Source organism: Penicillium argentinense (genome assembly GCF_028826775.1).
Source record: "Penicillium argentinense strain IBT 30761 chromosome Unknown utg000009l_segment0_segment0, whole genome shotgun sequence".
In the NCBI taxonomy this organism is placed as follows: domain Eukaryota; kingdom Fungi; phylum Ascomycota; class Eurotiomycetes; order Eurotiales; family Aspergillaceae; genus Penicillium; species Penicillium argentinense.
This window is the reverse complement of record NW_026622668.1, coordinates 63,437-83,805: the sequence shown is the minus strand read 5'-3', so window position 1 is coordinate 83,805 and position 20,369 is coordinate 63,437. Positions and strand designations below refer to the sequence as shown.

Sequence of the window (20,369 nt, the reverse complement as noted above, 5' to 3'; positions counted from 1 at the left end):
CTATGACTCATGGAAGCGAGCAGAATAAAAGATATAATCTTTGAGTCATGGTGGGTCCCGCACCCGTCAACTATAATATCACAGGGCTTAGCGTAGGGTTTACTACCTTTCCCATGCCCTAATTCACTACTATTAAGTGTTATACTGATCAAAAATTACATCGCGATTTTGGAAAGTGGGAAATTCTATCTTATAGAGTATCAAGATGAATTTCTGGGTTGGTGGGCTGCGCGAGTCGCGAGACTCGCAGCAACGGCAATATAACACCACTCGAGGATTCATTGACTAGAAGCAATCCTTCATGACACTCGATAACTCTGCTCCGTAGTCAAACATGAACCCGCCATTCGGCATTTGCTGCCACGGGCCATCCTCCGGAACTGGACCAGTCCCAACGCCCATAATCTGATCTTCCAGATTACCGACGGCTTCGAACCATTCCATCAGCTCCTGTGTCATCTGTGCGCCATCTAAAGGTGTTTGGTTAAGAGTACTCGAATCTGCAGCTAGGGGGAGGCTCCTTGTGGATACAGCGATTCTCCATTCTCGTCTTCCTCGGCACCGGCACGACTGCATTGCCGTCCCTTCTGCACGCCCAGCCCCAGCTCAGGGCCAAGCTTACGCAGACTTCGAATCGATCTCCAGAGACGTCGTGAGATATAAGACTTGGACGAGAAACCCTTAACTAGCTCCAACGCCCAGTAGAACTCTTCTTTGCAAGAGCTGCTAAACTGGGCGGGGGCTTGCGCAACGGCGAGGAATAGCACAGCCAGTGCAGAAACCAAGAACCAGTTGAAGGCGACCTGTTGGAGTTGATAAATATCGGAAGTCTCATTCAGTCGAGTAATAAATTGGATGGTGTCCTTGGCAATGTTTACAACCGTCTCCGCCTCGCCGGGATATCGCGCAATATGACCCGCCGTGTGTAGAACCGGTCGATGGATGAGCATGCGCAGCTGATTCGCGCGCAGATAAAGCAAAGCCCGCAACCGTCGCAGGCTTCGAGGGCCATCAATGGCGGCATTGGACTCGGGCGTACTGGGGTGAACTAAACGCAATGAGACGGGAATAGTATTTTCCCAGCGGAGGACTTGCCAGTCCAGATAATTCATCTCGTCCTTTTTGATTTCATTGGTGTTGTTAAATGCCGAGATGAATTTCCAGACCTTGGCCGCAATGCGGCTGTAGCGGATCATCACTCGTAGGTATGGTGTCTTCTCCTCTGGTTCGGGAAGCCAGGGGTCGATGTCTGTGTCCTCCAAGGCAAACGGCATCCCGGTCCCAAAACTCCAGCGCATATCAAGGATGTAAATGGACCAGAACAGACGCAGTATACGGTCTTTTCCGGCAGCCAGAATAGCTGGTTGATTCAAAGTCTCTCGTCGGTGCAGACCCTTTTCCAGGCACATGCGTTCCACGATCCCGATGGTACGCCATGCAAGCGTCTCCTCGTCCATCTGAAAATAGAATATTGACTATCGCTGCTGTGAATCACGAGAGCTCGCTTGTTCATCAAGGTGTTACTTACCACAAGCGTGAGGAATATGATGCTCTTAATATCAGGTGGTCCCCAGACGCAATTGTCTTGCACTTCTCGCACGCTGTCGAAGAGCGAGATCGCCTGCTCACTGCGACCGCTGGCTTCTGCGGTCAAGGCGCACGCAAAAACCAAACGAAGGATATACACATCTTCGCGGTCAAGCGCGTTTCGTCCATCAGCTCCCGTATCCGTGTGCAATGTTCGGTCCATTAGGCCGTAGAGTGTATGCACTTGGTCGAGGAGCTCTGAAAGCTTCAACACTGGGTACATAATTCCCATTTCTTCCTCGTAGACTTTGCACAGTCGTAATGCTTCGGCTTTTGGTAGAGCCCATAACGGGTAGATCGCCTGGTGTAGTTCCATGTCATGGTTCGGGGCGACCGGAGAGGCAAGAGGTGATGGCTCTTGCGTGAAATCGCCTTCCTCGTTGGCCTCTTCATTATGCTCGACGATGCCCCGGCTCTGCAGGCTGGACTTGGCAAGATCAAAACTGAAAGCAGAAGTTGTCGGGCCTTGAAAAGGGGCTTCACGAGCCACCGAAACCCTCCCAAATGGTCGTTGCGTCGGCAAAAGCCCATAGGAGCCCGTTGCTGGCCCAACGATGCTCGAGCGCGCCCCACCCACAGGCGAGTTTTCGCTGTACGCGATAGAGCGCACCGCGGCGGACAAGGTCGAGATTTGATCTTGCATTGACTTCATTTGCTCAAACAGCCGCTCGAAGTTTCTGCAATAGTCAGTGTTCATTCAGGTTGTCACCGTTTGGATTTTCGGGACGTGGCATACTCATGCTCACCGGTGCTGTCCGGCCGGGCATTCTCAACGTACACGCATTCGAGGCGCTGCCGACCACAGCGCTGGCAGGGGCCTTCCCCGTTGCATTTGATCTTCCGGCGCTTGCATTCATTGCTGTATAATAGTCAATATACCGCCAGACCCTGACTTGGGTTGTGTGAGAGGAACGTACCAGGCTCGCGCGATGTACTTGCGCCGTTTCTTCCGCGGGCGCTCGACCTGGGGGTCGTCTACCCCGGTCGCCTTGTCCCAATCCGGATCGGCGTGTGTCTGCAGGAGATCCATGCTGCTGTGCGACCGCAATCGCCAGGGGATTTACTTGTGGCACTTTCGTGCAGGAGAGTCGAGGAGGTTGGAGGAGGGAAGGCGAGTGCGGGGAATTCCGCCCAGTGGCGTTTCCCCGGACCCGCGCGCATTTACTTATGGGCTGCGCCGGTTCGGTCATTACGAGACATCTTGCCCTGAGGAATGTAATGTATACGATGTGAAATATACCGGGATCGAAGATCATTTTAATCTTGTTTTCAATCGTGCATGATCTCATTGCTTAGCCCATGTACAGGTCATGTATCAAAAAATCCAAGTCACTAATTCATGCTTGCTAGGGACGCGGTTCTCCTTTTATACCGCTCTGAATCTTCTACCACATACGAAAAACCGGAAATATTTGGTGCACTATATACAAGAGCCTCCCTTCTTCTCGAATTTAGAATCAGGAAGCTCGGTCACGAGACAAAGTATCGTCATCTTGGACCGGATCACAGATCCTTGGTCCGCTCGTCACTCTCGGCAATCCACTGCTCCAGCTTCTTCGGGTCGCGCGCCGTGAAGCCGACCTTGAACGGCTTGGGCTCGGTGGTGAGCGCTGTGGGGATGGCATTACAGTTGATGGCATCGAGCACTGGGCGATCGCTGGCCTGCTTGGCCGGGTGCATCTGGAAGGCCGTGATCAGGCGCACGAACGCCGTAAACAGCTCGCGGTTGGCCAGGTGCGAGCCAGCACACATGCGGGATCCCGCGCCATAACCGTAGTGGGGAGTTCCAGAGGCTTCGCCCAGATTGAGATAGCGCTCAGGAATAAACTTGTCGGCCTGCTCGAAGTGATCCTCATCGTAGTCGGCCGCCCACGCATTCTGAGATGGAATCAGCATTGGCGCGCTATTTAAATGGCGAGGGAGATGAAAATGACTAGGATAAACTCACCATGAAGAAGGTCGTACCAGCAGGGATAGTCGTTCCATTCCAGACGATATCTTTGGTGCTCTCGCGAGGCAAGCAGATGGGAATGACGGTCCAGAATCGCAGAGTCTCCTTCACTAGAGCGGTGACATAAGGCACTTTTTCCTCTACCAGGCATTTCTCCCAAGCATCGCCGTCAGGATAGACCTTCATAATTTCCTCATAAGCCTTCTTTTGAATGCGTTGGCCATCCTCGGAGGCCAGATACGCAATACCCATGATGAGGTTGCCCGGAACGGTATCCAATCCAGCGGAGACCATGGTCAGACAGATCGATTTCACCTCGGCTGACATTCTGCGTTAGTGCCCTGTACATCGAACCACGGTGTATTTCTCGGTACTCACCGTCATTCAGCTTTGCTTCCGGGTCCTTGAGAATGTTACCCGTGATGCACGGCTTGTCCGTGCCCTTCTCGATGCGATCCTTCAGCATGTTCAGCAGGAAGGTCAGGTAGGTATCACGTCGGGCACGGAACTCTTCCGCCTCGTTGTTCATCTTGGGGAAGATGCGCAAAAGTGGGATGTAGTCCTGCCAGTTGTTGGAGGTACTGCGGAAGTTGGACACGCCTCGCTCGACATCGACGATCTCCTTCAGAAGCTTGTCATCCACGTTGCCTTCAATGCGGAACCCATAGTTCAGCGTCAGGCTGGTGTTGAGGGCAAAGCGTTGGAAATAGGCGGTAGGATTGACATCGACCGTTCCATTCTTGCTGTCCCGGTAGAGCTCCTTGATGCTGGAGTTCGCCTCGAGGTCAATGATGGGCATATATGACTGCACGGCGGGTCGGTTCAGCGCGGTGGCGGCTGCCTTGCGGCGGCGCTTGCACGATTCATCCCAGGGGGAGGTGCCAATGGTGAAACCCTGGGAGCTGGACACTACGCTGTGGAAAGTGTGGAAGGTTGGGCGCGAGATGAGCGCCGACTGGTCTTTGATCCAGAGCTGGCGGACGGAATCGAAGCTGTTGGCGAACACAATGCGCTATCCTTGCGTCAGCCTGCTGTCCAAAGTCCAGTGCATTCATGGCGTCCCATTGGGACTGCCTGTTTTGGCCATCATTACCTTATTGCCCATGCGCACCTGGAAGACTGGGCCAAATTTCTTTGCCCACTTGCCAGTGACGGTTGCGTGCTGGTCTCCCAGCTGCAGCAGGTTGCCAAAGAGGGGCACTCCGGGGATCTCCGGCAGGCCCTTGATTTTGGGGACATCGGTGCGGTTCAGATACTTGATGATGAAGTATATGGCCGTGACAACGGCGATGGCGAGAGTTTGCACAGTCATGGCGGGCGACAGTCCTTGGGGCCTTGCAGACCGCCGGGGGAGGGGCAGGTATTTATTGCGGCCTCGGAGCCCGAACGGCTTAGCCACTCCGACTGCGTCGCGGTGCATCACCCTAGGGGCTCTAGGCCGCCCTTGACCCTAGGGTACCCCAGGGACGTGGGTATGCACGCAGGCTATCGGCGGTTGTGCTCGCCCCGCGATTAGCATCTGCGACGATTTGGCTGGCCGGCGCAGCTCCACATTGCGGCACGTCTCGCGACCGTCCGCGCCCCAAGTGGAGGCGCGGAATCCCTGTTCCGCCCTCCGCCTTTTGCACGAGTCCTCGATATACCCTGGGGTACTAGTCGTGGTACTACTAAAGGCCCAGTTGGGCAGGCGGGCTGTGCAGGCTGTGCGGGCGTCTCGGAATCCAGCGCTCTTCCCGCCATCCCTGCCGAATTGCGACCGCCGCGGGGAACGAGCAGTCTCGCGCAGGAATGCAACTGCGGAATCCATCCCGGCGCGTGGGGAACCTGCGGGAACGGGAACGGAGATATACCAACCCTATGTAGGCAGGTAGTGGTCCCCAGATGGCTTGGGCAGTGATACTGCAGCATATTAACATACTATGAAACATGGCACTGGGAGTCAGGGTGGTTGGACGCATCGACAACCGTCAAGCTGTGCGCGGTTGCACCACATGGTGACAATTTGGATAGCGGGGCTAGCGGCCGGTGGCTTGAGCTTAACTCTACCGGCGACCCATGGCAGCTCACCGTGCACCTGGTCTCGGGTCCGCGCCAATGAAGTATTGATCGAGCGATTGAATACGAGAACTGCGTCGACAGTTTGACCTGGTGGCGGGCTTCAATGCGATCATGAACTCATAGACTTTGTGCACACCGTAGCCTAGTGCAAGGAGCAGGGCTCGGCAAGTAAGGTATAGAGGCTAATCACTAAGAAATACGTACAAGGGTGCCAAACGCCATATAATAGAGTGACAGTCAAGGAGCCGGGGGAAGGGGGGAATATTATAGAAAACACAGAAGAATCCAATTCTCAGATTAACACTCGGACAGAGCCGACTCGAGAGAAGGCTAGGCCTGGAGCTGGCTGGCACTCACACGACTAGCACGGCGCTCCACCCCGCGAAGACGATCGGCCTCCAGGGTCTGGGCGAACTTGCTGGCCGCGCGAATCTGGGGGCCCTTCCAGTAGAAGATGTAGATCGGAATGGTCACGAAAATGGCTAGCACACCCAAAATCGTACTGGCCCACTGCAAGTGGAACTTGCCGCCGATATTGCTGTACATCGGGGCCGCATACATAGCAGATATCCCAGCAAGGAAGTCTCGTGCGAAGCCATTGCCTCCAGTGGCCGAGGCGGAGTATGGCCCGTACGAGGCCACCATATAGTCGATCGTGGCCATATAGATGCCATAGTTGGCAATTGCAATCAGGAATACAAAAACCAGGGGCACAATCCAATGGTTCCACTCAGGCCCGAACGACGTCCAGGCAAACCCAAAGAGTCCAATGGTCTCGAGCGGAGCAATGAAAAGCAGAAGCAACAAGCGACGTTCTGGAACGCGCGCTGCATTTCCTTCCTTATGGCGGACCGTCCGCTGTCGGCGGATATCCGGCAGGAAAATCCCATACGCAACCAAATAACCAACCACAATTGCAATGAAGCACAGACCAATCCGGAGAGCATCAAAATCCCACAACTTGAACACCAGGTTGAAGGACTCGATGCAAGTGAAGATCAAGGCATCCGAGAAACCAGATAGCAACGAGAGACAGAGCACAATAGGCTCACGCAGAAACATCTCAAAGGGTCGACGCCAGATATGGAGGACTTCCTTGGCGCTCAGACGGGGCTCCTTGAGCTCATTCGGTCCGTATACATTCGGGTCTTCACCGGATTTCCGGCGTCGTTTGGCCTCCTTGTCAATTAAAATCGTCGCACGAGTCTCAGTCACCAGGAAGAAGTGCATCAGCTGAGTGACACCTCCGAAAATCAGCTGGATCCAGAAATTCCAGCGCCAGTCCAGCCACTGCTGGATCATGCCGCCGAAGACGGGTCCGATGGTCGTGCCACCGACCGACGAGAGCACAACATATGCAACCGCGAACCCTTGGTCATCCGGCTCCCACATGTCGGCGGTCATGCCGAGTGTCACAGAGCCGCCGGCGGAGCTCAAACCGCCGAGCGCACGGCAGACCACGATCGTGCCAAAGTTCGGGGCGAGGGCACAGGGGATTTGCCAGATATTGACGAAGAACAGACTGAGCTGCATGATGGGCCAGCGACCGAATTCTTCACTCCAGGGCGCCCAGAGCTCACAGCCAAACGCATAGGTGACCAAGAAGATCATCTGGCCGACCCGGGCCGCTTGCTCGCTGATCCCAAAATGTTCGGACAGCGGAGTGACCGCATTGGGGTACACACTGCTGTTGAAGTTCATGGACATTTGGACAGTAAAAATGACCGTGAGAATCGTCCAGCGCTTGTACCAAGGGAAACTGAAGCCCAGACAGTCCCAGCAATCATCCTCGGTCAATTCGCGTTTGCCATCGGGCCGTTCCTTTTCGGTGGGGCTCGAGGTGGCCGAGGCCGTACTGTCGTGGTCCGGTTCGGCTGCATTTTCAGCATGTGAATCGGCTGGGCGGCTCGTGGGACTGAAGCTTGGGGTCCGGAAGTCGGGCTTGTCCGTGGAGTCCTTCTCATTCTCCAGGATTGGAGAGCGCCCGTCGCTAGCCATGGTCCACACAGTGGTGGCGGCGTGCGCCCACTATGCGTGAAGCGGATTCAAAGGGGGAGGTCCACGGAAGGGGGTAATGCAGATTGGGTGGGGGTGTCGTCTCGTTCTCCAGATTCTGGAAGTCTGGGGAAGGGTCCGCAATTTTCAGGGCACGAAAAGGTAGAGGGCAGGGGTTAGATATGAGAGAGAGAAATACGTCAAAGAACTGGCGCCGAACGATATATACCCGGCCTCGCCTTGTGGAGTTGCAGCCCCCAGAGTCGCATGGACAATTCCACCATTGACTCCTACGTAATGCAGCCGCGATGAAAGGATGCTCGTTCGCAGCTATGGTTTTCGCGAATAGTTGGTCCCAAACCTCGGCCGATAGAGCCTCGATCTCGTGGTTTCTTTTTTTATCCGTTGCGCTCTTGCCTGTGTGCTGCCTTGCATTCCACCGCTTTTAGATTCCATCTCCTGCCTCCTTTTTTTTTTTTTCTCGTGCTGCTGTGGTGCTGCTGGGGGGAATCCATTGGGGTTTGTTGTTTTCGGGTGGCAAGCAAAAAGGGACCCACTTTAAACATCATCCCGAGGCCTCCGCGGCCCCATGATTGGCCCCCGCGCCTGAGGCTGCTCAATCCGGGGAAGCTGGGCGGTTATCGGGGTTGCCGCTTTGAGCAAGCCGGGCGGCTACCTTCACGTCGCACCAGCCCAGCGACTCGCGTCTTGTTTCGTCGGGTAGTGATGTCAGAACCGCAGGGCAAATCGCCCTCAAAACCGGTTGAACACCCTTGCGTCCCGCCTGAAAATTGGCGGATCGACGGCTTCCGGGCCATAAATCTTGTTGCTGTTGCTTGTCTGCATGCGGCCCTCCCCACGCTCCCTGCAGGCCGTCTGGGCACCCATCATCGCGTGGGGGAATCCGGTCGTCAACCCCGTCCATGTGAGCGCCTCCTCAGGAACTGCTCGGGGGGCTTCGTGCCTGAGCCCTATTTCGACCTGTTCCTACGAGGATCGTCGTGGGCTGGGCGTATGGGACAACACCACCGGGAGCCGGAAGGCCCTATCGGTCACCTATTGACAGGAGAGTATGTAGGAGTGACGGGGTGGCCAGGCGGAAGTGGCCGTTGAAGGGCCAATGGGATATTACACACAGGCTGTGACACGCTTTGCTTGGTTGCTTCTGACAGCTTCCTACTAGTAAACCGCCATCATGAAACTATGCGGAGGAGACAGAGCGGCACAGTCCATGTAGCGATTGATTTCGTCGTTGATCATCCTTTCGTCCTTTGTAATACCCCGTCAGCGCTGCCAATTGCGTTGTGTGTTGGTCACAACTCCGTTGCGCTAGAGCCAGCCGTTCAACGCCTGCACTTCAGCCTTGGTGTGTACCCGGCAATTACCGTAGGCTCGCCTTCTTCCTCAGGGCTGCATCGCACTCGCGATGCATCTGGCCCTGGACGTGCAGGTTCACGGCCCGGCCGCGACAGCGCGCACCCTACCCCCTTCCTCCGCGGGAGTCACTGACGGTGAGGTGATCGGGCGCAATAGGACACGCCAGCAGGTAAGCACGGCGCAGCGGAATCGACGCTACTGGGGACCGGGACGAGGTCGAAGTGGTCGCCGTGGTAGAAGGCCTGTTCGATCTGTGGCGGGTAGCTGAGTGGAAATCGTTGGGGCCGGTGTCGATCGGCCGCAGTGCAGGCGATCTCGGGGCGAAAGCCGTGGCATCTCTTGGGGATCCTCATGTGCTGCACATTGTTGGAGTCGAGTCGAGCAGACTCGGGCCAGATTCTGTCAGGCCGTAGCGGGCTCAGCTCGGTTCAATTGATAGCCTCGCGAGTGGGTCCATGATTATGGACATACAACACTACAGTACCTACTCAAGAAGGGAGTACAGATAGGCGATAAGCGATAGGCGATTTTTATCTGCTCTACTGTATGACTGGGGATTTTATGGTATTGTCGCCATGATGGATTGACCATTGTGAACATTTGTGCAAATCCACTATCCTAAGGAGGATACCCTAGTTGTAGTACTAGTACACTACCATATAGTCAGGCGCTGTCTAGTCGCAGACAGACCATACAATATACGTATATAGTACCAGATGGTTGGGCCGGCCTTGGCATTGTTGACAGCACTTCAATAGTGTACTATAGTGCACTTGGTACATTCAGCACCACCACACGGCTGGTAGTACTGCTAGGATACTTTTAGGACTGTATTCCACGCCCAATTCCAAATTCCAGGGATTGGAATCGAGGGATGTGGGAACCTCGCCAATTGGTTGCGGGCTGCAGGTTTCACGGCGGTCCTCCGGAATGCCTGACTGTTCAGGCATTCACGCCGCGCACCCCAACATCGCCCAAAGTGACGCCTCTTCGGCATCGGCATCTCCCAAACCTCCGGGAGAGAAAAAAGCAAGGCGCGGCGATCATGTCGCAGTTCATACCGCTTTCCCCCTCCTCGCCCTCCTCGCCCGAGTCGCCGGGCCTGCGACCGCGGCAACCCAGCCTCGACCCCGAACGCGAGATCCTCTCGACCCGCGGGCAGCGCTTCTTGAACTTCTTGCCAAGTCGCGGCTCCAGCACGGCGCTGCACGAGCTGCATGAGGAGCCACCCACGTTCCTGCGCCGTGGTTCGCAATTGATTGGGCACAGCAATCCCCGCTATGAATGGTGCGCGCGCCCTCATCCCCATGGCGCTTCCGACGGCGTGGAGGCTGCGACCCCCGTCCAGGCTGACCCGCAGGCTTTCAGGCAACGTTATTACCGACCCCCGGAAACCCTGAAAGACCTTTCGAAACCAATGTAGGCCCATTGAATCCCCAGCGCGGGTCATCCCCGTCCAAGCTGACTGGAGAAGCCGGAAATACTACGAGCGGAACAACGCCGTTATCTCACAGTATCTCTATATCGACCGTCTGCTGGACTCGTCTCTTCCGCACAATCTCATCGACGACTACGACGAGTCCCACCACCACCATCATCATCATCACCACCACCACCACCATCCACATGCATTGGAAGACCATGCATACCAGCAACACGCCGAAAATCCTCCCGAGGTAACCGCTGCCCAGGCCAAGGCGGCCCGCATCAAGCGCACGCCACATAACCTCTATCGCATCCCCGATGAGACCGCACCCTTGCTCGAACCCAGTGCGGAGGAGGAAGTTTGTTCCCACCACGCCATGCCAGATCTGGAATCCCACAGTGGCATGCCTCCTGAGAAAGAGGAACGTCTGATCAACTTAGCCATTCGCATCAACTTCGTGGCCAATGTGCTGCTGCTGGCATCCAAGGTGGCCATTATGGTGCTGACGAATTCCATGTCCGTCCTGGCGGGTCTCGTCGACGGCGTCCTCGACTTCCTGAGCACTGCCATCGTATGGACTACCAATATCATGATCCGCCGGCAAGACCGAAATCGGTACCCGATCAGTCGACGACGGCTGGAACCGCTCAGCGTCTTGGTCTTTTCCGTCATCATGGTCACCTCCTTCTTTCAAGTCGGGCTGACGTCGTTCAATCGCTTGATCGGCGAGAATCTGACCCTCGTGCAGCTGTCTGTGCCCTCCCTGGTGCTCATGGCAGCGACCGTCATTGTCAAATTACTCTGTTGGATTTGGTGCCGTCTCATACCCAGCCCCAGCGTACAGGTTCTGGCGCAGGACGCCATGACGGATGTGATTTTCAATACCTTCAGCATCATCTTCCCTCTTGGTAGGTGCCCTCACGGTTTCTTCGCTCGTTGTATTATTTTGGATTGGAGCTAACCATCGCCAGTCGGTTCATTTGCCCACCTCTGGTACCTGGATCCCCTGGGCGGCCTCGTCCTATCGGTGTATATCATGTGGAACTGGGGTTCTACTGCAAGTGAATATATCCGTCGACTGACCGGTGCCGCTGCCTCCCCAGAGGACCACAATATCCTGCTCTACATGACCATGCGCTTCTCGCGCGTCATCCAGAAAATCCAAGACCTCAAGGCCTACTACGCAGGGGACAAACTCAACGTCGAAGTGGACCTGGTCGTGGATGAAAAGACAAGCCTGCGCGATGCGCACGATGTGGGTGAGAGCCTGCAGTATATCCTCGAGAGTGTGCCCACCGTCGATCGGGCTTTTGTACATTTGGATTACGATCCCTGGAACTTGCCGAGCCATATGAATCAGCTAGACCGGTAGCAGACGGAATAGACATGGCTACTAGTAGTATCTGACTGGGCCGTATCATTAAAATGAATGCATACATCCTGTCAAAACGCTTAGCTGTTCAGTCTTCGCAGCATCCCAATAGAGTGTCGCATTCAATTTGGTGATAATCCAAATGTTAGCCTTGCTACCGAAGTCCCAAGGGAACTGCTCGGCTCCCAGGTAGCTACCTTGTCTGGGATGATTGTACAACAATGTGATCGCCGCATACCTTAGGGTACCTTTTAGTTGTCCTTGAGGAATCTCGCGATATCTTGGTGGGTGTTGATCACGTGATTTTATTTCGTGGTGGGTCTGGAAAGCCAATATACAAAGCGATTTTGACCAATTATTTTTCTTCTGATACATATTGCTTTCCCACAGTTGCACTTATGAATGCTCTATGGCATGACTCATCCCCACTGCATCATACGTGGTGCGAGTCAGGTGCTATGTAATTTGTATTGTGGAAGGAACAGCCGCCGCCACACCCGAGAATCGCCGTTCCCCTCCGCGTTTCCGCCTCGGATCCTTCTCATGGCTTCCAACCACTTGGCCTTGCGCTTACAGGCCTCACCTCCGTGACAAACATGGCGGGCCACGAGGGTCCGGCACCGCAGTCGGACCAAGCGGCCTCACGCACGACCTACCGTCGCGCTCGACGACGGCCGGCCCATTTGCGAACCAAAACGGGCTGTTTGACGTGTCAGTTTCCCTGGCCATATCATATGTCGCAGAATGCTAAACGGTTTACGACGGACAGGCCGCAATCGAAAGAAGAAATGCGATGAAACTCGCACTCGATGCAAAAATTGTACCAGACAGAAGCTGGCCTGCGTCTGGCAATCGCTCGACAACCCCCTTCCCCATACTCGTAGGAGAGCGCACCATTCGATAGAGAATGATCTCCCCTCCAAGGTCGTACAAGAGTGCGCGAGTCCGACATCATTAGGTCCACCATCGCCGCTTTTCCCATCTTTGCAGCATCTGCCCCTTGGTTATTCCTCTGCTATCACAGCCAACAGCGGACCGCTATTTGATTTTCTCAAAACTACGTTTCTTCCCCAGCTGATTCGACCAGCCACACATGGCTCGGTGATCAATGGTCTAAGCAGGGAGACAATGCTTCTCGCCATGAATCACCCATTCTGCATGCATGCTTTGCTGGCCTGTTGTGGTGCTGAGATCCCAACCGACACCGATTGCTTCCGCCAACTGGCCCGATTCCATTACACCGGGGCCGTCGCGGGCCTGCGCGTTGTGCTTAGCGATCGTAACCTGAAAAGCCAATGGGTCGTTGCTATGCTGACCATCATGATGTTATGCATATACGAGGTACACCCTGAGTATGATCCCATACCTCCTTTGTGTCCTATCTGACTGGAATTATATAGCGAGCAAAGCCAAAGGGCTCTCCAGGGATTGAAATTCATCTGGTTGGGGCCGCAAGATTGATTGAATTCCACTCTCGGGACTCTCTCATCTACGGGCAACTTTCTCAAGCCGAACAAGCGATGCATCGTCTCGTGCGGGAGTCCTACATCTTTCATGTGGCGACCAGTCTCCCATTCCAGCACAGCGATGCCCATCACGACGAAATTGAAATGGCCCTCTCGCTCTCAGAGCAGGCCATTTGCCAACACTTTCGGCCACATCTGCTGTCTCATCCGGATTCTCCTGTTCTGGGGTTCCCCCCTTATTTATTTCGATGCATCTACACCGTCTATCGACTATACCAGTCCTCGCGCAACAAACACATCACATCACAGAAGTGTCGGAAGTTGGACGACGATCTACGGCAGTGGGATCGGTGCACGCGCCCACAAACCAGCAAAAATACAACTGCCAATAACCAAGCCAACCTGGAAACTGCCTGGACTGGACCCAGATTGTATATCCTCGGCTGCCGAATTCTCCTTCGCCAGATATCCGGGTCGGAGCTAGCTGAAGTCGACCCGAAGATCGACCATTTAATCGAGGAGGGAATGGGCATTGTGCGACGGCTTGAGCCCGCCACAGACTACTATGCTGACTATTATTGCTGGCCATTCTTGGCGATCGGCCTACACCTGCGATCTACGTCCGACCGAGAGCTGTTGATGGACCAGGTACTGGCTTTCAGGGCCGCCACCAATAACGGGACCATGCGACGACTGGAAGACATGCTGGAGCTGATCTGGCAATCACGCCATGCGCAGTCGATGGCCCCCGCCACGCCTGCATCGAATCAGACAGGATGAATCTCCCTCGGCGTGTTGACTCCGCTGCCTCCTCCGCTTCGGCGGCTGTCGGCACCGCGTGGATTTGTCAGCCGCGGCAGTGGACAGTTAAGTTATATGCAGTTCAGCTGTAGCCCGAGGATGACCCTCCACCACTTTTGTTTCCATCAACAGATTCCCGAATTCGAAGCAAACGAAGCAAAGCAAAAAAAAAAAAAAAAAAAAAAAAATGGGATCGATCTTTCAGTCACCACGCGTGGTAAAAGCGGAGGGCGTGCCGTATTTCACGCCCGCCAACAATGGCGGCGCCGCTCTCCACCCAGAGGATCCTAGTACTCCAACGCTGTTCCGTCCTCTGCGCATTCGCGATGTTACTCTGAAGAATCGCATCATGGTCGCGCCTATGTGTACCTATTCGACGGAGTCGGACCCGGACTCTCCAGCCGTGGGTGCGCTGACGGACTTCCACATCGCACATCTTGGTCATTTTGCAGCTAAGGGGGCCGGCTTGGTCATCATTGAAGCGTCGGCCGTGCAGCCGAATGGACGCATTTCCCCAAATGACTCGGGCATATGGCAAGAGGGAACCGATTCGGAGCAAATCAAAGGACTGCGCCGCGTGGTTGATTTCGCACATAGCCAAGGGGCGAAAGTCGGTATTCAGCTTGCTCATGCTGGTCGAAAGGCGAGCACTGTGGCGCCGTGGCTGTCATCCCAGGGCAAACGGAGTAGCATAAAAGCCGACGAAAGTGTTGGGGGATGGCCATCGAACGTTGTCGGACCCTCCGGGGGTGAGGAGAATATTTGGGCGCCTGGCGATATCAAGTACTGGCCTCCACGTGAGCTCAGTACTGCCGAAGTGGAGGAAGTCGTGCGAGCATTCGGCAGAAGTGCCAAACTGGCCATCCAAGCTGGCGTGGATATTATTGAGATTCATGCGGCCCACGGATATCTTTTGCATGAATTCCTGAGCCCCGTCACCAATCGCCGAACGGACAGGTACGGCGGTAGCTTCGAGAATCGGACTCGCATCTTGCGGGAGGTTGTGGCTGCCATTCGCGCCGCCATTCCCACCGGCACGCCCTTGTTTCTTCGAATCAGTGCCACCGAATGGTTAGAGGAGCAACCGGTCGCCGCGCAGACCGGGAGCTGGGACATGCCTTCCTCGATCCAACTGGCTAAGCTGCTGCCTGAACTTCAAGTCGACCTCCTGGACGTGAGCTCGGGGGGCAACCACAAGGACCAGAAGCTGCAACCGCACACCAACTATCAGATTGACCTGGCGGGGGAGCTGCGCAAGGCCATTCGCGGCGCTGGCCAGACAACCCTGGTCGGGGCCGTCGGTCTAATCACGGAGGCCGATGTCGCCCGGAATATCGTGCAGGGTGCGGATGAGGCCCAAGCCACCGAGGCCCTCCTTGCGGGCCAGGAGCCTAAAGCGGACGCGGTGTTGATGGCTCGTCAATTCCTCCGGGAGCCAGAGTGGGTGTATAACGCGGCCAAGAAGCTGAATGTGCCCATTTCTGTTGCGTGGCAATTTGCCCGCGGAGTCCTCTAAGGACTTGGTCACTGTGCATGTATATATTTGCTTTCTCATAGTGGAAACCATAGACAAGAACGTATCTCAGATATTTTAGATATGCATGGAATAATTGACGGAGTCTGCACTGCATGCGTGGGGATTTCGGGTCGCCGTCGGGCTAGTACTAGTTCATACCGCAACCCCTTCTCCCCCGTGATCCATACACAACACAGGAGATGCGCAGGTGATAGCGGCGCATATTCAGGGACCACCGATCACTGCCAACGAAGCCAATCCCTGGCGTATCCGCACGCATGCCGATCGGGGCAATCCTATCACCGGTCTAGTTATGTCCACTCGTGCCGCGCCAAGCGGGCGGCCAAGGCCCGATGTTGCAGCGCAGCCCCAAACCCCAAATACGAAACACCCGAGGGGAGGTAGCTGACCAGGACATGATTGAATACTGTATGGAAAGGTTCAAAAGCCTCAACAGCCCCCGATGGGTTTTGGGGTTGGAACAGCGGCTTGGGGAACTTGCACATTCCTCGTGGTGGTTTCTGCGCCCTGCATTTTCCGCATATTCTTTGATTCCTCACATTTCTAGCCCGACCGATTGTTGTTCCGCAGTGTCGGGGGCTTACATACACATAATGCTGAAAGATCTGCTGAAAACGGCCTTTTTGAGCCTGGTTGCCAGTCAACTGTCATTGGTCGCCAGTGCTCCGGCTCCCCAACCAACGGCGCCTGGTATTCCTTCGGCATCAACAGCCCAGAGCGAGCTGGAAAGCCTGGTTGTGGAAGAGCAAGGGTCGCAAGATGGCTACAGTCGGGACAAATTCCCCCATTGGATCTCGCAGGGAAGGTAAGTCGCTACAAATGGCTCTACATCGACACGGAGAAAATCTAACTACGGTACCCAACCAGCGGATGTGATACGCGCGACGTTGTATTGAAAAGGGATGGCACAAACGTAGTACAAGACGACAGCTGTGCAGCCAGCAGTGGAAACTGGAAATCCCCTTATGATGGTGCGACCTGGACCGATGCGAGTGACCTGGACATCGACCATGTTGTTCCCCTCTCCAATGCCTGGAAAGTATGCACCCGGTGCCTCGGACCCCTAACAATAGTGTCTTGTATATCGTGCTAATTTCACGTCCTCAATAGTCCGGTGCATCCGAATGGACAACCGATGATCGAGAAAGCTTTGCCAATGATCTCACTCACCCGCAGCTCCTGGCTGTTACCGATAATGTGAACTCCGCCAAGGGCGACAAGGGCCCTGAAGAGTGGAAGCCTCCGCTTGGTAAGACCTCTGCCCCGGAACCAGGTGCGTCCGTAGCTGACCAGTTACAGAATCCTTTTATTGTACTTATGCGGAGATGTGGGTCAAAGTGAAGTCGGTCTATAACCTGACTATCACGTCCAATGAGAAGGCCGCGCTGGGAGATATGCTTGACACCTGCTGATTGAAATGTTTACTATCACATCCCGGGGGCGCAATTACAAACCTAGCCCATTACGATCTTTCGATTTCACATAGAATTGAGAAACCATATCATCTATTGCCCTTGTTATATCTTTTCCAAGGATGGTTTTCTTCTCGTCATCACAAGTTTTATGATGATCGCGAGCCTGGTCAAAACGTTTCGATCGCAAGGACGAAAGGGGGATCAATTTAAACCGACCCCAGAAATATGAACATGATATGCGGGTCAACTTTTGGATTTCGCTGGAAAAGGAAAGAGAATAGAAATTGGACGGCTTTGAAGATGTGAAATAGACCTTGCGCTAATTCCGTAGAATTAGAGTCAGTGTTTGAAAATGACTTTCGCATTGAGCGCTAAGCGGCTAACTCTTTATCCGGGCATTCCGCACTTGTGCACATCGCCCATCGCCCTTGGTGATAAGGTACGCTATATACCACCAGAATTAGCATTGTATATGCAAAAAAATTCAATGTATCGAATTGTATACATGATATCTCATGGGCCTTTATCGAAGGTAAGAAAGCGGAAGCTCGATAAGCATGAGTCAAGTGATCAACAAGGGCCAGGAGTAAACAAGTATCACGGGCTGAGGAGCGTTGTCTTCATCTGACTGAGCCTTTCCAAGCAAATGAAATGCCTAATATTTCTATAGCAAAGTTTACGATACTTAGGCATTACATGATTCAGTTCCAAGGTTAACGCGTCGTATCTCGAAGAAAATTCGATCGAAAGCAGAACGGCAATGAATAGTGCCTAATAACCGAGAAACCCCATGCCCCTACCCACCCCCACGGCACAACGTGGGAGCAAAAATTGGAGAAAGTTGAACCGCATGCAGAACAGGGCTGGGAATTTCATTTTGTTGAATTCAATGAGAGGGCCAGCCCGGGCTGATATATGTACCTAGGTAGTTGAGGCTGCCTCGACCCGAATCTTCATACAGCGCTGACGGCCAGAAGTATTTTTTAATCATGATGTTGGTTTTCAGTCTTGACTAGGACTTGCAGCGCAATATGTAGCTCGTTACTGCATACGAACACACCCAACCTTGGAAAGCTCGGACGTGCCCAGCGACCTTGCTGAGCTTCCCGCGCGCCGCGGAAGCTTGAGCGCACTGCATGTTTCAACGGCGGCGCGACTCGCCCGAGACCGAGCTCGCATCGCGATAAGTAGCCGATGTCCTATAGAAATATGTCTCTTCATTTCATGACACACAAAAATCGGCCGGCAAAAATGTGTGCAGCGGAAATTAGTAATCTCACCACCGAGAGGGGATGCGATGAGCGAGTGGAGCCGCGAGAAACCAAGCATTTACGCCGAGTTGCTTGGTATCGGCACGCCGACCCCGCCGAAAGCTTAGGGGCTGGTGGCGACCCGGTGAACCTCGGGGAACAGAATTATGGAGAAGCACGTCTCAAGGGGTCTCCGATCGGTTAAATTCCTGCCTTGAATTTATATCCTTGCTGACCCGCCCTCGCGTTCGAAAAAGAAAGGAGCGACACACAACTTTTCTCGCCCCAGGCGTCGCTGGCCTTTCCAGCGCTCATTGTCGTTCGCAGAAGCCATGGCGTCACACGAGGTTGAGTCTCATGTGGGCGAGATGCATGACGCTGAAAAAATTTCAGACTCTTTCCGTGAGTCCTCGTCGTTGGTGCTCTCCGAGGAGCAGGCACTGGCGAAAGCGCGAAGCAATCCGAATGATGCGCTTCCCATTCTGGTGACTTATGCCTGGGACGATCGCGACAACCCTCGTCACTGGCCGAAATGGAGGAAGTGGTACATTACCTGCCTGGTCAGCATGCTCAACGTGTTCACGTATGTTCTCGGCGCCATTTTGATCCCCTCAGCGAGTACCGTGGGCCATTTACTGACGTCATCAAAACCATAGAACCTGGTGCGCAGGAGGTATCTCATCGGGCGCCACGGGAATTCAAGAAGAATTTGGAGTCTCGGCAGAAGTGACCACCCTGTGTCTGTCGCTGTATGTGCTAGGATATGCCATTGGCCCGGTTCTTCTTGCTCCACTGTCGGAATACTTTGGGCGCCAGCCTGTCTACGTCGTGTCGTGGTTCCTTCTTTTTATCTTTCAACTGCCACTTGCCCTGGCCCCCAATATCGGAACGATCTTGGTGTGCCGATTCATTGCGGGTTGTGCAGGTGGTGCCCCATTGACCAACACCGGTGGAAGCATCAGTGATCTTTGGGAACGCAACGAAAGTGGAGGGCCAATGGCTGTGTACGGATTGAGCAGTACTTTTGGACCCCCAATGGCGCTCGTCATTACCGGTTATATTGGCCTGAACTGCGGATGGCGGATGATATTTTGGGTCCTCATGGCCATGACAGGCGGTGTTTGGATTCTGTTGGTTGTTACAGTTCCGGAAACACGACACACCACGATCTTGCAGAACAAGGCGAAGCGAATGTGCAAACAGATGAAAACCGAGAACCTTTGCTCCGCGGAATCCACGACGGACATCCACGCCGGTGAGCGCAAGGGCTTGTACGAGCTCTTTGCCATCACACTGACTCGGCCCTTCCGGTTCCTGTTCTCGGAGCCCATCACTACCTTTTCGGCCATTTACAATGGCTTTTTGTACGGACTGGTTTACTTGTTCAACGAAGCCATTCCGCTGGTCTTTGGCGCCCCGAACGGACATCCGTTCAATACTGGTCAGCAAGGGCTGGCATTCTTGGGAATGGCAATCGGGCCGATCATTGCATTTTGCTTGTACCCCTTGCAGGAGAGATACTACCTCCGACGCGTTGCTGAGAACGAAGGTAAGGGTGTCCCCGAAGCTCGCATGTGGATGGCTCGTGGTGGAGCTGTCTTGATTCCAATCAGTCTCTTCTGGTTTGGGTGGACAAGCTACCGTTCCGTGCACTGGATTGTGCCCATCGTTGCTTCCTCCTTCTTCGGCGCCGGCATCTATATTGTGATCTTGAGTATTCTCAACTACGTGGTAGATAGCTACCAGACCTACTCGGCCTCCGCACTGGCTGGTGTGATCCTGATTAGAAATGTGGTTGGTGCCGGGTTCCCGCTTTTCGCTACTCAGATGTACGAGAAGCTGGATTATGAATGGGCTTCTAGCCTCCTGGGGTTCATCTCGATCCTGCTGGTTCCCATTCCATTTATCTTCTTCTACAAGGGCAAGGCTATTCGGCTGCGAAGCCCATGGGCCAGGGAACACTTCGATCAAAATGAGGATAACCCTCATTGATTGAAAGCTAGGAAAACTAGGTTCCGTCATGTGTATATACCGACTTGTATAGTTACGATAATCTTCGTAATCATGATCAGGCACATTGCATCTTAACGCTTGAATAAAGCTCAACTGAATATACTGCTCACGCCCTTTTTAA

The 20,369-nt window shown here is 54.3% G+C and overlaps 9 protein-coding genes across 9 annotated transcripts; 5 read left to right on the top strand and 4 right to left on the bottom strand.

Annotated features, from left to right (window-relative positions):
• Positions 1–285: 285 nt before the first annotated feature.
• Positions 286–2,617, bottom strand: N7532_007632 (putative C6 transcription factor; the record flags this gene model as incomplete). The annotated part of the gene is given in 5 exon segments (XM_056620124.1): positions 286–520; positions 532–1,457; positions 1,529–2,264; positions 2,324–2,446; positions 2,505–2,617. The coding sequence occupies 5 exon segments, from the start codon at positions 2,615–2,617 to the stop codon at positions 286–288; spliced, it is 2,133 nt and encodes a 710-aa protein (XP_056470930.1).
• A 473-nt stretch (positions 2,618–3,090) lies between these two features.
• On the bottom strand, positions 3,091–4,850 carry N7532_007631 (cytochrome P450; the record flags this gene model as incomplete). Its single annotated transcript, XM_056620123.1, has 4 exons — positions 3,091–3,465; positions 3,536–3,858; positions 3,917–4,550; positions 4,632–4,850. 4 exons carry the CDS (start codon positions 4,848–4,850, stop codon positions 3,091–3,093), a joined length of 1,551 nt encoding a protein of 516 aa, XP_056470929.1.
• A 138-nt stretch (positions 4,851–4,988) lies between these two features.
• N7532_007630 (uncharacterized protein) lies at positions 4,989–5,345 on the bottom strand (the record flags this gene model as incomplete). Its single annotated transcript, XM_056620122.1, has 1 exon — positions 4,989–5,345. One exon carries the CDS (start codon positions 5,343–5,345, stop codon positions 4,989–4,991), a length of 357 nt encoding a protein of 118 aa, XP_056470928.1.
• Positions 5,346–5,926: 581 nt separating this feature from the next.
• Positions 5,927–7,594, bottom strand: N7532_007629 (uncharacterized protein; the record flags this gene model as incomplete). Its single annotated transcript, XM_056620121.1, has 1 exon — positions 5,927–7,594. One exon carries the CDS (start codon positions 7,592–7,594, stop codon positions 5,927–5,929), a length of 1,668 nt encoding a protein of 555 aa, XP_056470927.1.
• Positions 7,595–10,013: 2,419 nt separating this feature from the next.
• On the top strand, positions 10,014–11,766 carry N7532_007628 (cation diffusion facilitator family transporter; the record flags this gene model as incomplete). Its single annotated transcript, XM_056620120.1, has 3 exons — positions 10,014–10,255; positions 10,392–11,302; positions 11,366–11,766. The coding sequence occupies 3 exons, from the start codon at positions 10,014–10,016 to the stop codon at positions 11,764–11,766; spliced, it is 1,554 nt and encodes a 517-aa protein (XP_056470926.1).
• Positions 11,767–12,906: 1,140 nt separating this feature from the next.
• N7532_007627 (C6 zinc finger domain protein) lies at positions 12,907–14,012 on the top strand (the record flags this gene model as incomplete). Its single annotated transcript, XM_056620119.1, has 2 exons — positions 12,907–13,107; positions 13,167–14,012. 2 exons carry the CDS (start codon positions 12,907–12,909, stop codon positions 14,010–14,012), a joined length of 1,047 nt encoding a protein of 348 aa, XP_056470925.1.
• A 208-nt stretch (positions 14,013–14,220) lies between these two features.
• N7532_007626 (NADH:flavin oxidoreductase/NADH oxidase) lies at positions 14,221–15,549 on the top strand (the record flags this gene model as incomplete). Its single annotated transcript, XM_056620118.1, has 1 exon — positions 14,221–15,549. The coding sequence occupies one exon, from the start codon at positions 14,221–14,223 to the stop codon at positions 15,547–15,549; it is 1,329 nt and encodes a 442-aa protein (XP_056470924.1).
• Positions 15,550–16,163: 614 nt separating this feature from the next.
• N7532_007625 (HNH endonuclease family protein) lies at positions 16,164–16,982 on the top strand (the record flags this gene model as incomplete). The annotated part of the gene is made up of 4 exons (XM_056620117.1): positions 16,164–16,375; positions 16,438–16,609; positions 16,681–16,819; positions 16,870–16,982. The coding sequence occupies 4 exons, from the start codon at positions 16,164–16,166 to the stop codon at positions 16,980–16,982; spliced, it is 636 nt and encodes a 211-aa protein (XP_056470923.1).
• Positions 16,983–18,567: 1,585 nt separating this feature from the next.
• On the top strand, positions 18,568–20,227 carry N7532_007624 (MFS transporter; the record flags this gene model as incomplete). Its single annotated transcript, XM_056620116.1, has 2 exons — positions 18,568–18,818; positions 18,892–20,227. The coding sequence occupies 2 exons, from the start codon at positions 18,568–18,570 to the stop codon at positions 20,225–20,227; spliced, it is 1,587 nt and encodes a 528-aa protein (XP_056470922.1).
• Positions 20,228–20,369: the final 142 nt, after the last annotated feature.